General features: G+C 37.2%; 1 protein-coding gene across 15 annotated transcripts in view; it reads right to left on the reverse strand.

The window, feature by feature from the left end:
* Positions 1–5,564: 5,564 nt before the first annotated feature.
* The window catches only part of RBMS3 (RNA binding motif single stranded interacting protein 3), a 703,891-nt gene continuing 693,650 nt past the window's right edge, over positions 5,565–15,805 (reverse strand). For 11 of the 15 annotated variants that reach the window (XM_086850705.1, XM_086850694.1, XM_086850656.1 and 8 more), the window contains 3 exons: positions 14,184–14,264; positions 11,528–11,655; positions 5,565–7,703 (listed from right to left, as the gene is read on the reverse strand). In XM_086850705.1, coding sequence (XP_086706831.1) covers positions 7,697–7,703; positions 11,528–11,655; positions 14,184–14,264 — 216 coding nt within the window. In that variant the 3' untranslated portion in view covers positions 5,565–7,696. Of the gene's footprint in view, positions 7,704–9,351; positions 9,416–11,523; positions 11,656–14,183; positions 14,265–15,805 lie in introns of those variants that run through there. The other 4 variants (XM_086850666.1, XM_023919271.2, XM_086850771.1 and 1 more) reach the window with 2 other exon arrangements.

Consider the following 15,805-nt stretch of genomic DNA (forward strand, 5'->3'; position numbering starts at 1 on the left):
CTAAATTTGTGTTACACCAGATATTGATTTGTTTTCTCACTTCTCCTCTACTTAAAATCTCAAGGAGTGACAATCAAAGGACACAGCTTTCTCCACATGGAAGTCATGGACATCCATTCCAGATGCAGACTACTGATAAAAATGGCTTTTGCCCTCTGGAAGAAACACACGTCACACATTACAAAGCCCCATTTGTCCTTGTTATTTTAATTCTAAGGCCAAGACAGATACAATGATATAATTTGCCAATTAGCTTTTGGGTTTTTTTGAACACTGACAGTGGGACCAAGAGGATGAGAGGATAAAGCCTTCTTATCTGAACTTCTGTGGAAGCTGATGCAAACCCCCCTTAGACTGGTTCCATATGCACACAGAGAGCCAACTGACAGCCAATAAATCCAAAACCACTAATGCCACAGTTGTTAGCAATTTCCTTTTAGTAGAGCTTGAAGTGGAATGATCTTGGAAACGGAGCAATCCCGGCAGCGACAAAGATGAACCTGACACCACAACATCAGATATAAACCACATTTGCACCATCTGTGTTAGTGGAACACAGTGCCCCCACTTCTGCTGATCTCCCCAACCTCCTCAGCCACCACTCAGAGGTCCAGGCCGGCTGCAGCTTCAGTCTCCTGCCTCCTTTTTTTTCTCACCATCATCATGGCCAGCAGCAATGCACATTTCAGCACAGGTGCACTTGAAAAAACCCCTCTCACCTGCTTCCTCATCTCATTCCTCTGCCTTCTAAGGATTTCTTTGGTATTTCCTGATTAAGCTGAAGGGAGTTAGAAGCTCATTCATGTGTGTTTCATTGGGCAAAACGAAGTGAAAAGAAAGTGTGCAGGCAATCCCACAGAACATGGATGGGGCTGAAGGAGACAGGCGCATTCCTGGTAGGTAGAAAGGAGCACTCAGTGATTCTCAACCTGTGAACAAAGCCACAGAAACTGGGTTGTGGGAAAAAATGCACAAGTGAGCTGCTGAGTGAAGCAGCCACGGGGAATGCACCAAATACCTTTCTTGTTCCCTGTGAGATATGGCTGAGGAGGTGATTTACTTTCCAGTTTCCTTTCAAGATGAAGTATGGCTCGCTCTACCACTGCTTAGGCTGTACTTATTCCACAAATAAAGATTTTCTGTCTTCCACGTGGCAACTTTTGCCCTGAAGTCACTCTTTAAAATAAACCTCAGAAACAGAGGCAATGTTCTTCCAGCAGGTGCACAGCTGAGAGCCTGGACAGCAGATACCCATCAGCATTATACATTCAGTCCTGGTGTGAGAAATACTTCCTCCTGTATTTCACCTCCTAGCACGTGGGTGCTGTGCTGCTGGCAGGGCAGCAGAGCTGTCCTGTCTCTCGGATTCCTCCCTTCCATTTGGTGAAGGTGTGGAGGAGGCAGACTTTGCTGCAAAGCCTTTCTGCTCCCTCTGTGCTCAGCACAAGAGTCACAGCCTTGGGAAGCCTCTCCAGAAAGGTGCCACAAGAACACAGAGTCACCCAGCTCTTTTCTTTCTTTATTTTTTTATTGAAAGCTTCATCAAAGAAAACAGAAGTTTAAACCTAACATCCACTGATCTACAGAAAGCCCCAGGAGTGGGAAAATGGCAGCTATTTAGGACTGTGTTACAAATGGAAAACATAAAAAAAAAATCATAGCAGTACAGATCTTTCAGAGACATTCTGAGACATCAGCACACAGATGCCCATATAAATAAGATTCATAATTTAATGCATCACAGAGGTTCTGTATTCTACATTTTGGCTGCAGTGAAGTCTGTAAGGGCTGTAAAGAACCTCTGACCCATTTTTATGATTCATGTTTTCTTGATAGGAAGTTCATCTGCTTTCAAAGCTGCTTTGATTTTTCTTACAGATAGAATCTATTCCTTCTCATTTAAAAAGGAAAACAATTAAAAATTCCTAAATGAATTCTGTACACTTCCTGGTTTTACATAAAATTGTTTTGCCTCAAAAAGATAGTAGAATTTTCTTCCACTCTGGAATACATCATATTTAATAATACTTCAATTACATAAAATCATGTTCTATTCTTTAGGCTGTATTTTTGGGCTTTTAAAAATATAACTGACTGTAAATTTCACCAAATTCATAAAATTATTATCCAAGAGAAAGACACTTAAAGGCAGAAAATTAACGTTGGGTAGATACTCTTTTAAGGACAACAGATCCAGATCTTGGAAGGTGCTTACACTTTGCAGGCTTTGGACCTACAAGGAAAAATGGATTTGTGAACCTGTCAAGGGCTGACATTTTCCACTTCATTACACATTTTTATTAAGGTGAAAGAACTCAGCTGTCCCTGTTGGGGAATTAACAGTTGAACTGAACAACCTCAATAAACACAAGAATTTTTTCTTATCATGGAAATCTGAACCAGTGCTGGGATTAATTTCTTTTACAGCTTTACTCTCATAATTTTCTGTTCAGTTTTAACAAAGAGCATGTTAATAAAGGGGAGAAGAAAGGGTCTCTTCTGCCTGCTTTGAGGCACAAAGGTGAATAAATCTCTGGGGTACATACAGAGCTCTAGCCTATTTGGGTGACAGGAGCAATATAGAAAAAGTTGGTGCTCTTTCTGAGAGGAAAATAACTCTCTTTACACTGCATCTTTGCTGCTTGCTGAGATTCTAGAAATCTGCTCCACTGAAGGGGAGGAGAAGTCTGCTGCTCACTCAGCCCTCCTTCTGAGAAAGTGTGCGTGCAGAACTGTGTGTATGCGTATTAGAAATGAAAGGAATCCTCATTACTAGAGTCATTTGTCATTAAACAGAAAAGACTAATGCACCAAATGTCAGCAGTTTTGTTGTTTTCTGTTTTGCATTTCCATCACACCGTGACTGTTTTCTTGGTTCACTTGGGCTACCGAGAAAGACCAGGAAAATCCCTTACCCTAGGGCACTTCTTTTATATCCGGACCAATTTCATGTTAAATAAAGTTTTGAAAGGAAATGTTGACCATGCGTGTATCAAACATTACTATCTTCAACTACCACATTTGGTCTCATCACTAAAAATGGATCAATCCATTACTTTAAGCACATTATCACTCTTTAGCATGACTCTTGCTACAGGTGGAGTTAAGTGAGTCTGCCTAAACCTGTTTTGCTCATGTCAACCTCAGCATTAAAATGAAGTGGCATGAGGAGCACCATCAAGCTTAAAACCATGGAGCATGGCAATTTTTTAAACACTTAGGATCAGTCTCAATCTTCAGTACCATAAATGACATAATATAGATCCAAATACTATGACATATTAAAAATAAACTTTATTACAATGCAGGCTTCCTCAAATTTGCTGAGTTTTGGTACACATACATACATAAATAATACCCTTCGTTTGATTTTTACTCGAGTAAAAATCCATTCGAATGCTACAGCCCAATTGCCCATTGAAAGTTTAAGCCCTCAATTCTCTAATGACCAGCCTTTATCTTCCACGTTTGGGCATGCATCCATAGCAGAAGATGATACAAATGTGATGCAATTGCTCTCAGATATGCCTCATTCTGCATTATGGTGGATTTCTTGACCAACACAACCAAGGCAGTCTCCTGGCAAACAGAACTATACAAGTAAGCACAGGCTAAGGACATTTCAAGAGTCTGTTTCACTGGAAGGCAATAAGAGGACATTCACAATTTTAGGCCTGACTGTCACAGGTGAAAAGTGCTTACAAAACCAGCAGTAGAGCCAGATAGGAAGAAGAGTCCCTCTGCAATCTCAGTGGGAACAGTGAGATTTTTTTTCAGTGCCCTGATCTACACTTTTTGGGTCAGCACCTGCAAATATAATACTCTCTTCAGTCCCACTGTATCTTTTTTAATTTTTTTTTTTTACCCTCAATGTTAAGTGACAAGCCCAGGTATTCAGAATTTTCTAGCCATAATTCATAGTTTTCTGACACCCCTTTTGTATTTATCCTTTAAGGTTTAAAAAAAAAAAAAATATTACCAAACCTGAACATCCAGATTTGATCATTTACAAGAATTCAGGTGTGATGGAAAGTACATACGCAGTTCAGTTTATGGATTTGATGTTACTTCTAGACCTCTGGGCCAGGCACCATTGCCTTAGACATCTAGAGTTGTTTCTGTAATCTTTCAGGAACTCTTGATATTTAAAGCTAAATTTGCAAGACAGACATAGATATTGATTTTACAGATTCAGGTCTTCAAGAAAAAAAAAAAAAAAGGAAAACAGAAACTAAACGGAGCATGATAATAAACCTTTTGAGGAAAAAAAAAAAAGTATTAGCCAGAACAAACATAAAGAAAACCAGTTTAAGATTTCAGAGGCCACCAAGTGACAACACCCATGCAGTGTGTTGCTATTTCACTGTTCACTTTTATCTCATTTTTAACTTTTAGAACTGAGTTACCACTTTCTGAACATTTTGTAAGTTCCAAATAACCTTTTTTCTTACCTTATGATCTATGACTGTTTATACTCAAGGCTCACAGTGTTTACAATTCATAGATTTCAAGTACCAGTTCACTTTTTTTGGGGGATCAGTAAGATGATGAATTCTATTTAAGGGGTCCATTTTCTTTCCTCTTCTTCTTCCTCTACTTCTTTGCTTTGTATTTTTGATTTCAAACACTATTGAACATTATAGCATGGAAAAGAAAGGGAACAATTCTAATACAGAATGCACTTGAAACACTTTAAAGTGACAGGCACTGTGATATCGTATTGCCTGCCTGGCTTAATAAAAAACACTGAGATTGTTTAACTTTGCTGAAAAAAATAAGAAAAATGTTTCTGAATGTATAAATAAAGCAGCAGAGTTCTGAATAGAAACAAGAAGGTACCTCAGCATATTCATCAGCCACATGGTAGCTACCTTGTAGCCTCATTGTTGATAGTAAATGAGACTTTTTGTGTGTCACAGTAGAACTAACACAGAAACAAATGTCTTTATTTCATATTTAACTGACTTGTGCCTGGGGTTATCTCCATTTGTACAAACAATTCAGAGAGAGACAGAAAGAGAGTATGTGTAGAAAGGAAGAAAATAAGGCTAGATTGATTTTTTTCCCTCATATGCCCTCTAAAGAAAGAGGGAACCTTCATCCAAGGACAAAATTCAAGTGTCCCTCTCAAAAAAGCAACAAGTAATGAGACAGCACATGAAACAGAAAGAGAGGTTTGGGTTTTTTTCTGAATTGAAAACATGTTGTGGATGATGTTGTTCTTTTACTTTGGCATCATCTGGTTTTCAGAAGTGTTGAATATCAACAACTACTCTGGAGAAAGCAGAAGTTTTATCACTTCTGAAAATCAGGCCCTCTTCCTATGGTGAAGCACCACGTGAACTCCCATTTCTCTCTTTTCTATGTTGCATACCTAGCAGCATTTACTCGGGAAACCCCCTCCCCCCTCCCACTATGTTAAAAAATACGATCTCGTTTTATCGATTTAAAAAAATAATTGTGTTCTTTTCCCCAAAAAAGTCAGGTTAGGGAAACACAGACCTCTTTTTAAGATTGGGCAGCTGAATCAGATTGATCCAATACATATGTTTTTCCTTTCCTTATTTTTAATGGATACCCTGTCTCTAATCCACCACAATAAACGTGATGAGCCTTCCCCTCTCTTCTGGATGCAGGAAAGTTTAAAAGTGTTTGGTTTAATTTTTATACATAGATACGTGTTCATGTATGTATATACGGAAATGCTGCTTCACTTCTGCCTCTTTAAGGAAAAAAATCATCTTTTGACTTCCTTCTCACCTTTTTTATTTGTCTGTTTGGAAGAATTAAGGGACATAATCAAGATTTCTGTATGGAAAAAAACTGATACTCCTAAAAAAGGGTTTTGGTGGATTAAATTTAGTGTCTTTTTTTTCATTATTATTTTTTATTTTTTTATTTGCCTAATCACACTAATTAGTGATTGTCAGCCAACGTATTAAGACAACAAATCATAGCAGAGAAGAATAATTTTTAACTTCCTGCCAGCATGACAATACGACGTAATTTTCAAAATTTCTGCTTGTATGGGAAAGCTAAAATGAGAACAAAGATCAAGTTTGCTTTCTCTTATATCTACCTGGCAACTCAAATGCAACACTGAGAAATAAATGCAGAATTAAGGTGGCTATGCATGCTGGACGATGACAAAGACTGAGGTGAAGAAATGAATTGGTATGTTGGAATTCAGAAGGAAGACTGTTTCAGTAGAAATACCAAAGATCAGGTAATTAAAGAGAAAAACTCACCAAAATTAAAGCCTGCCTGGACAGATTAGTTGGTAACCCAATCCCCCTTGCTTTGGGATTCTCCAAAGCACACCATCAAAAACCCGGACAGCTTCTGACACCAACTATTCTGAAATTTCCACTATAAACATATGCAGTATGTAAAACACCAGTGGAAGATAGTTTAAACAAACAAGAAAGTAAGAACTGGTCCGGCCATGTAGGTCAAATAAAGATAAAAAAAAGAAAAAAAACCCCTCTATCTTCTGGACTGCGTTAGGGTGTCACTTCATCTTTGGTATAAAATAGGCCATCCATAGGCTGCATTTGTTCACAACTAGGAAAGACTACAGAAATTGTCAACAATTTCTTCTATCTATTGCTTTTTTTGCACTTTTTTGACCATAAGCTCCTATCTACTTAAGTTTTTTTTTAATGCTCTTAAGCTAGGTTTTTGCAATGTGACAAGCAAAGCGGACTAAAAACTTCTTAAAGCTCATAAAAAAGACTGCAGATAAAAAGCACTAATGCTTTTGCTAGCGATCACGCTTTGTAAATAAAAAAATCTGCATTCTGCAAGAAAAAAACCCTGCATTCTCTATAATGCAGCAAGTTTTTTTCTCAATTCAATAACTTTACTGTAAAATGCTTTAGCCTTCTAGATTTTTTTTTTCTGTCAACACTTAAGACAAAGTTCATAAAAGTCCCAGCATTTTTCCAATCCTTTCAGTTGCCACAGTTCCTTTATCATCAACTTTTCTTCAAAAGAAGAAAATCATTTTCTTTTAAACTGTACAGTTTATTTTTTGTTCACCCCAAAAACTCAGTCTATTAAACTTCTGCACCAGCACCGGTGTGAGCAGTTTCAATTCATTCTCGGGTTTTCTAACAAGACGTTGACAGCTTGCCTTGAGAGCCTTTGACGTCCTTAAAATTAAGGCAATTAAGATTCAAGATAAACCTTACCTAAACATTTTTTTAAAAAAAAAGCAAAAACAAAAAAAACCCAAAAAAATATTCTAGATTTAAAACAAGAAGAAAAAGAAAATGAGAGAAAAAGAGTAGCTTAACTTTTGAGGAAGACAATTAGTTTTCATCGCAACTTGCTCCCTCTTGACATCATCAGTTTTTCTGTTTGGAAAAAAAAAAAAAAAAAAAAAAAATCTAGCTACACCTCCAGGAAAATTCTGAATTCAAATGTTCATCCAGATGAAATGTCAACCCAGCATTTTTCCTCTGGGTTTTTCCTTTAGTTGGAAAAAAAAAAAAAAAATAGCAAAAATAAAATTGTCAGACTACATGACGGAACCATTTGCACAGCACATAAAAACACTGTTTTGTTTTCGTTGGGAAAGGTAGAAAAAAAAAAGCATTCATTTAACGCCTGTGCAAACTGGAAGCCAACTTCTTGTTCAGTGAAGTTTCTCCATTCAAGGCAAAGATTTCAGACCGACATTCTTCAGTCCTGTTTATTGTCTGTAAAAACAATTGAATTAAAGTGGTCATTAAGTCAAAACAACTTTGAAATAGCCTCCTCTCCTTTTTTTCCACCCAATTCCCTTTAAAAGTTTTCCAAGCTAAACTAACTTTGCAGCTGTTTAAATATGATACCACCACTAAACTGAAAATAGTCAGGCAAAAATAGGGAACTCCTACTTTGGGGACATTAACACATCCTAAGCAGATGAATTTACTCTTTGAATGCTAGGCATTAATAGGCAGTCTAACTACACTGAAATGAGATGAAAACATGGTTTAACACTGTGTAAATCTTTCACAGGTAATTCAGTAAGAGGGTGAATATTTTCATAATAGTAAGTGCCACTATTTATTTTGGGTATTAATAATAAAAGGAAAGATAAAAATACAATAAAAGGATACAATTTTGCTAGTTTTTGCTAGATTTTGCTAGAAAGAACATATTTTCTGATGGTAAGAACAATTAGACTGTGGAGCAGACTGCTTAATGAGCCAGTTAAGGTTAACTTACCAGAAACCTTCAAGGCAATATTAATTAGAAAAATATATTTTTTATCATATATGTCATATCTTTCTAAATTTAGCATAGAGAATAAGCAAAATGATCAAGCTTTTTTCCTACAAAAGACACCTCTCATTGTGTGTTTTTGATGTTTCATGTCATTTAAAGATATATTACATCTAACTTATTTTAACAAGATGGTATAAGATCTTTAAGAAAGAACCAGAACCTACATAAAAATTCTATTTCATGTCTAGGGATATCTGAAAGGGTCAGCTGTTGCTTTTCCCACAGTCTTTAAAGTTTACATGGAAAAAGCCCCCTCCTGACCAAAGTTCAACACAAGAAAATCCAGTATCTTTCCTTCTGCAAACATTAATGCATTTGCCTTGCCTAGTTTAAAACAAATTTTAAAATTAGGAGTTAAATTCTGAAGAATGTCGATGACCTAAAGCCACAGAACTTTTTGTCTGGAAATGTAAACACAGAAGTACAATTTTAAACATTAAATTTGCCAGAGGGTTTTTTCATTGCATGACATCTGAAAATTAATATTTTGAATGTTAAGAACAGATTTATGTGGAATGCAAAAATTAACTATTTTGGAAGCTCACCTCCTGAGATTTTACTGCCCCTGTGGGTCAAGGGGCTGCCATATGTGAGAAAGTCCAATATGACCACGGGGTCACAACATACGCCCTCTAATCTAACCTGGCATTGAGTTTGCCTACAAAAGGCTCCACAAAAAACATTATTCTTTACACATTAAAATCAGAGTATGTTGTCCAGCAGAGTTTTGCTTGGAGGTAAGGGAGTATACTTTTTGGGGGCAAGGATATCCATTGATCTCTGTTTCATAGTCTTCATGTTTTTATGTGCAAAATTAAACATTTACAAGGAAAAAGGGGAGTAGGGTCTAAAATAATTAAGGTGATTTCCTCATAAAGTAGATTTGTCTGCTCAGAATCAAGGGCTGTTTTTATCTAGACAATACATAGCCAGGTTTTTGCCATGAAGTTATAATTTTTGAACTCTGTAGGTGGGATCCTTAAGTAGAGCATTCAGCATATTAAATAAAAGAACACATATGCTGATTAGAAAGTGGTACTTAAATTTCAAGTTTCATGGTTTATTTTTACTTACAAAGAGAGTACAGAGTCCTTATACCACTCAGTCCATTCTTAGTGCATTGTCTCTCCTTTGTTGCCTGTAATTTTGTGATTGTTGCAAAGAAAATAAATTTAAGGAAATATACTGTTATAACTTTTCTCCTGACTGTTCAGCTCCCACGAAATAAATTTATATAGTCTGCCTGTTCCTTTGCCTATATCTGACAAAATCATTGTCCAGTCATGTTAATTGCTTTCTCATATCTCACCTTGACAATCACCGTTTTATATCTGACATGATGTTTGTTATTAATAAATGTGCCCTTTGAAAAGCAGAGTAATAAAATAATATTTTAATTATAAAACAAATTCACTTGGTTTTGTATGCTTTGTATGTTTAATGGTTACTGGAATATTTTGTCAGAAGTTATTTTTTAAAGACAGAGATTGTGTATGTTTTGGTTTGTTTCTACAGCCTCCCACACTGCATTTCTGCCTGCAACTGGCAGATATAAATAGAGGATCCATTTCAGATTAAAAAAATACTGAAATAAGCATAATAAAAAAATCTGTAATGGATCTGCCTGTGTGATTAAAGAAGAAAGAAAGTCCCCTGAATATAAATGCCAGTGCCATTACAAGTATATCCATCACTTCTAAAACACTGTAGCTGACAAGGAAAGATGAGGGAACTCATTTTCAGGGAATTCACCACATAAGCAAGAAACACAGCACCCATTTTAATAATGAATTGCAACGTAGTTTTTGCCTATGCTGGAAAAATGCCAGAATCTGCAGCTCTCAGCTACCTTATGAGGGCTTCTAGATCTTATGAGGTCTTGTAGACCTAAGTCCTTTTTCTCTGAGGCGTAAGAGAAAGGGAACTGAGACACAGAAATCATCAGATCTAAATGTTAAAGCTCACACTCATTAAAACAAGCCAACAGGATGGTACAGACACATATTTCTCTCTTTGCCTTTTATATTCTGTAAGTATTTTGCAATCATTAATTTATAGAAAGACTGGCAGCTAGAAAGGATAAGTCTGTGTCTCCGATTGGATAGCTTATGATTGATTGCTTTTGCAATATGTACATACAGACAGATATAGGCATGACAAAAAAATAGTCTTCTGTTTTATGGTGGCCAAAACCACATAAATCTGAAACCATTTGATACTCATATGGTAGACAAACAAATGCATCTTCCACTTCCAGAGGTCAAAAATGAAGTAAAGCAATTGACAAATTGGTATAATTCTAATCTTTCCTATACCAGCTCATATCTGATGCCTCTGTAAGTACAAAGTCATGATGCATTGACTGACATATCTATCATATTTCTTGTCTGCCTATTTCTCTACTTTCTTCCCCAAGATAAAACATGTATAATTCTATTTTCAATGTGATGTTGGTGTTCAATATACATGTATTAATAAAAGACTGGATTTGTGCTCCTTCCTAGAATCTGTCCGACATTTATCAGTCCCAGTGAGTATACTGTCACTATGTAACCTTCCATTTGTGAAGGTTTTTATTGTTGCAAAGAGAAGTTGTATTTGAAGAGATTATTCTGAAGATGAAGGGACTCCTTAGAACTTCTAAATACAGTTGTCAGTTTATAAATTTTGAACTTTCCAAGGTATTCCGTAGGAAGTAAACAAAGGGAGCGGAAGAATGGAGACAGACTGAACAGTGATTCTACCCACCTCCTTCTTATCCTTTCTTCTTCCATTTCCAGGTCCTGCCTACTCCGTGTCTGCGTGGCAGTTTTGCACAATCACAAATACCAACTTGGGGTGATTTATACTGCTTCATTAACTACACTTTCAGAAAGAAACCTTTACACGTGCCAATGTGCACTGTGCCAATATTTTCACCACCGCAGAATTTAAGCCCTTCTTAACCTCTGATGCCAGATGCTGCTTTAGCCCAGCATGATGATTGTTAACACAGTTGTTGAGATCCTTCTGAGTCCAGAAAAGCAGCAGACAGATAGAGAGCATATCACTGTGGGCAGGAGCTCAAGGACATTTTGCCAAATTGAGGCCGTCAGCCAAAACCTTTTGCTAATTACACTGCTATATATCCGGAATTCATCTGAACTTAACGAAGCTATTCAGAATTTATATTTCTGAAAGAGGGAGTCAAATTTGGCCTGCTATAATCAAGAAGCAAACCCTTCTGACTCCAAAGCCTATGCCTACTTACTTAGACTGTTGGTAAGAATATGCAGGCGCATGTTCACTGGATGTTTCCACTGTCATCTGTTGCTGTTGACCACTGGCTTCCTGTGATGAAGATGCTACTGTCTGTGGAGAAGTATCAGCAACAACACCCTAGGGAATCAAATGAGAACATGAAAAGCTTACTAATTTTGCTCACGGCAGTGAATTACGTAAAAGAGCTCAGCACCAGCTCATGGTTCACACATTTCTCTAGAGATTGAGAGTTTGAGGTAGCAGAACCACATGCTACACAACAAACTCCTTCAGTTTTAGAAAGCTAATTCAGCAACAAGAAGCTTTCTCAGCCTACCAGTGGTACTTTGCTCTCACAGGCTGCAGTGAAAAATATCTTCCCCTTTGAGGGCAGTTCCCTGCACATTCAAAGCTAGAGGAAAATCTCATTTTGGTGGATTTTGGGTTTTACTTCTTGGCTTTTTCACAAAGGTAAGTAATTTTCACTTACCTACCCCAACTTCACAGTGAGTTCACATTTATTTTATTTGATTTAAAATGCAATAAAGGCGGAATTTGGGCCCACCACTCTCCACTCTACTACACATCCAACAGAATTTTAGTCACCTTAAAAGAGTGCTGCACTCTTCTACACACTGTTTCTATGCATGTTCCCTTCAAAAATAAATTTGCTTTACACTGAAGACTTTAATCTGCTAAGTCAAAGCTCCAATGAGGTTTTGTTTTATTTATATGTTTGAAAAAGTAGATAAGTAAACACATAAAAGATTAGATTCATGAATGCAACATTATGCACCATTTCTTATCCTATTTAGACAGTCTGAATAATAGTTCGTTTAAGTTTTTTGTATGCTTTCAAAGCAAGATACATTTTCTTCCCTCTACTCTCATGCTTGGTGTGTTGGTCACATGAATAGCAAGTCTCCTGAGGGAACATGCTTTATTACTCTTTTGCACACAACAGAGCCAGAAGAGGGAGCACAAAGCACTTGCTTTGTTTTTATTTGAGTCCCATGTAAACAACAGGTATTTTATTTTAAATCGTCTGTTAAAATATCGGTTTCATTTTTCAGAAATTCTTTGTATCTATTGCTTAGCAGACTGCCAGTATTATCTTTTTCTGTCTACTTCCTTGTCTTTATCCTTCTCCTTTTGTCCATCTCATCTTGAGATTGTAAGCTCTCTGGGGCAGAGACTGTATTTTTTGGTCTCTGCTTGTGCAGCATCCAGCACGGTAGGGTCCTGGTTCATGATGCTACATGAATACAGATAAACATTAACAATAATCATCATCACTGGATAAGAGCAAAACAGGCTATAGATTCAGATAATATTTTGATTATTATAGTGGATAATTATGGCATGGAGTTACTTTAGAAAGCATGAATACACTAGTGAGTGATAGGGAGGAGGGCTTGACAAGTAATTTAAATTAACCTTAATTCTCATTTGGACAGGTCAGCGTGGTGTGCAGCCAATCCCATGGTATGAACCACTCTCTATCCCACCATCTCCTTTTAATTCAGATTTGTATCTGCCTGATTTAGACTTAAGAATGGCAATTGAAAAGAGGCACTTGCAGTGCATTTGCAAACAAATGAGGTTTAGGGCAGAATTATACCGAGGCAAAAAAGACTGAAACACAACCAGCTCAGTATGACAGAATGGTAGTAGCCTTTCCTGTGGGACCTTATCTGGGAATAATTGCAATGAACTAGGAAAAAACAGGATCAGTTCACGTGACTGCTGGTGAAGCCATGCCAGCAGTACCACTAGCTCAAAACCTCAAAGCACAGAGTAGTAATAGCACAAAATCCTAAATCCACACAGATGAAGACAGAAGTACAGAGACCCTGGCACTCCTTGCCTTACCCCAGAGTAGGGCAGAAGTTGTTAATAAAAGAGGGTAGTGCCAAAGAGAAGCACACAGGGAAGAGGATGCCAAGGCTCCCTCCTCTCGGCTGTGCTCAGTTGCCCTTATGAAGCTTCACAGAAGTGGAGGCCAAGCTGACGCTCTCCCAGCAGCTTGTGGTCTACAGGGTTGAGTAAATACTTACTCATTAGACTGTCATCAGCATGACTCAGCCCCAAGGAGGGAGGGAGCGAATCCTTCCTCAAGGATGAAAAGCACTCAGTCAGTGCAGCATCCTCCACGTCTGTATATACAAGAGGAAGGTTTCCATTGCTCAATCACTTTTTCTGGTGGCTAAATGTTTCAGCAATTACCTATGCTTGCTAAGGACCGCATCAAACCCTCTTGCAATCTTCTCTTCTTGAAATCTCTTTTGGTTTCGTGGTCTGCCTGCTGAGTTTGTTTTCCTGTCTCTTCCCATCTCCCTCCCAAGTACATGGGGAAAAAATTGTCATAATCACTGATGTTTTTATTCCATGTCCTGCTGTACAACAAAACAAATGCAAAACAGGAGCCCTTGCAAATAATTAAAAAAAAAAATTAAAAAGAGGGGTTAGAAAAAAGAAGGAAAAGGAAAGAAAGAAAACAAAAAGAGAAAGAAATGTGCAGTCCTCATTTAAAAAGCTGGAAGCTTCCAGCCACCACTCCATAAAGAACCTTTAGGCCCCTTTCAAACAACAGGTGCAAGAAGGTATTATTAATAAAGAGATCTGCTCCCCCTTCACTTTACTTTCATGGATGGAGATAAACTTACTTCAATAGGGACAGCTGTTGGAGGCACAGGAGTGTACTGGGGAATGTAGGTCCCTTGCATAGGTGCAGCAGCAGTCATGTACTAGAACAAATCAAAAGCAAATGAACAGTAGAAAACCACAATTAAGATGCATAAAATCATGTTAGAAGAATGATACTATTTCCATTTCAGAGCTTTTAGTTAGAGTATAGCACATTGCTTCTTTTAAGTGAGGACTTCAGGTAAAAGTACAACTTATCCAGCTATAAAAAATGGTAACCTTGAACTTCAAACTCAGGTCACATCTGAATATAGGCAATAATAAACATCTTGCTGACAGAAGAAGATTGTTCTCTGAAATGGAGAGACTCTTATCTGTACTTACAAAAAACTCAGTGGAGACATGATAGCAGCATGCATACATACGTACACACACATATATATATATATTTAATTGGTTACAGATACAAAGCAGTCTAAACAATCTTTTGGAGTTTTATTGACCTTATCTAATGACACCTACAAAATATGAAGGGTGAAATTTGAGAAGTTTATTCCAATCTAGATTTAACCCCATCAACAGCAGCAGTTGAGTTTACAGGAATACAAAGCTGCAGCTAAGTGCAATATGAGGCAGGAGAAATAAAACAAGAGTAAGATCCATCTGGAGTTTCTCTTTCTGTATGCAGGCACCTTAGCTAAAGTCTTATGGCTTATTCTTACTATCCAGCGGTCTTTCCTATGCATTTTTTGAAACTTGTGCAAATTATTACAGCAACAATTTGTACTAGCTTCTCTGAAACACTGTCCCTCCCAAGTACTACAAGACCATCTTTTTTTAAAATTCATATGTGCACGGGAATTTTATCATTGTTATGGCACTGATTTCTTTCTATGTGACACTCCTCAAAAAGTTCTTGAACTGAATACAACAGTAACAATTTAAATTTTCAAATAAAGTATTGATAGTAAGTCCTTAGATCTATATGTACTTTTCTTTCTTCTATCCAGTCCTAACAACATGTCTTCACTGACAAGAATCTCAGAATGTGCCCAATCCCCCAACTGACTGTATGACACTTCCACTACACGTTATCTTCAAAGACACACCAAAGATTTGAATCAGCCCACAATGTATTTGATGAATTTTAAAATGAGTTAAATATAGCTTTGCTTCCTGGCAGAGCTAGGAAGTGCTTGCAAGATTTTATTCCGCTGTTTACAGTAAAATTTACATTTAAAGCACTCTCCCACCTCAATTCTAAACTAACTGGATGGTTTGATATGCCTGTCACAAACGTGCTTTATGAAATTGCAAAGTGGGGTGCAGACTGCAGCAATGCTGGAGAAACGCCTAAGGGAATGACAACAGCATATGTAAGAACCTCACAGCTAAATTCTGAAGTATTCTTTCAAGTAGAAGAAAATAAAAAGTATTTAAGTGAAATTGTTTTCTATTAAAAAAAAGGTGAGGATCATATGTGACATAGAACGTATACTTGCAATATGAGCAGCATATGGTGTTGAGAACCATCACAGTTTTTTTTCCCAAATTCACAGTGTTTTCCTTAACTTGAGCAAAGAGATAGGAGTGCCCTCAGTGTCTGTGTGCCTATACCAGGCCATGCTTTCTGCAACTCTTT

This window comes from Cyanistes caeruleus, chromosome 1 (genome assembly GCF_971803275.1).
Source record: "Cyanistes caeruleus chromosome 1, bCyaCae1.hap1.1, whole genome shotgun sequence".
Classification (NCBI taxonomy): Eukaryota; Metazoa; Chordata; class Aves; order Passeriformes; family Paridae; genus Cyanistes; species Cyanistes caeruleus.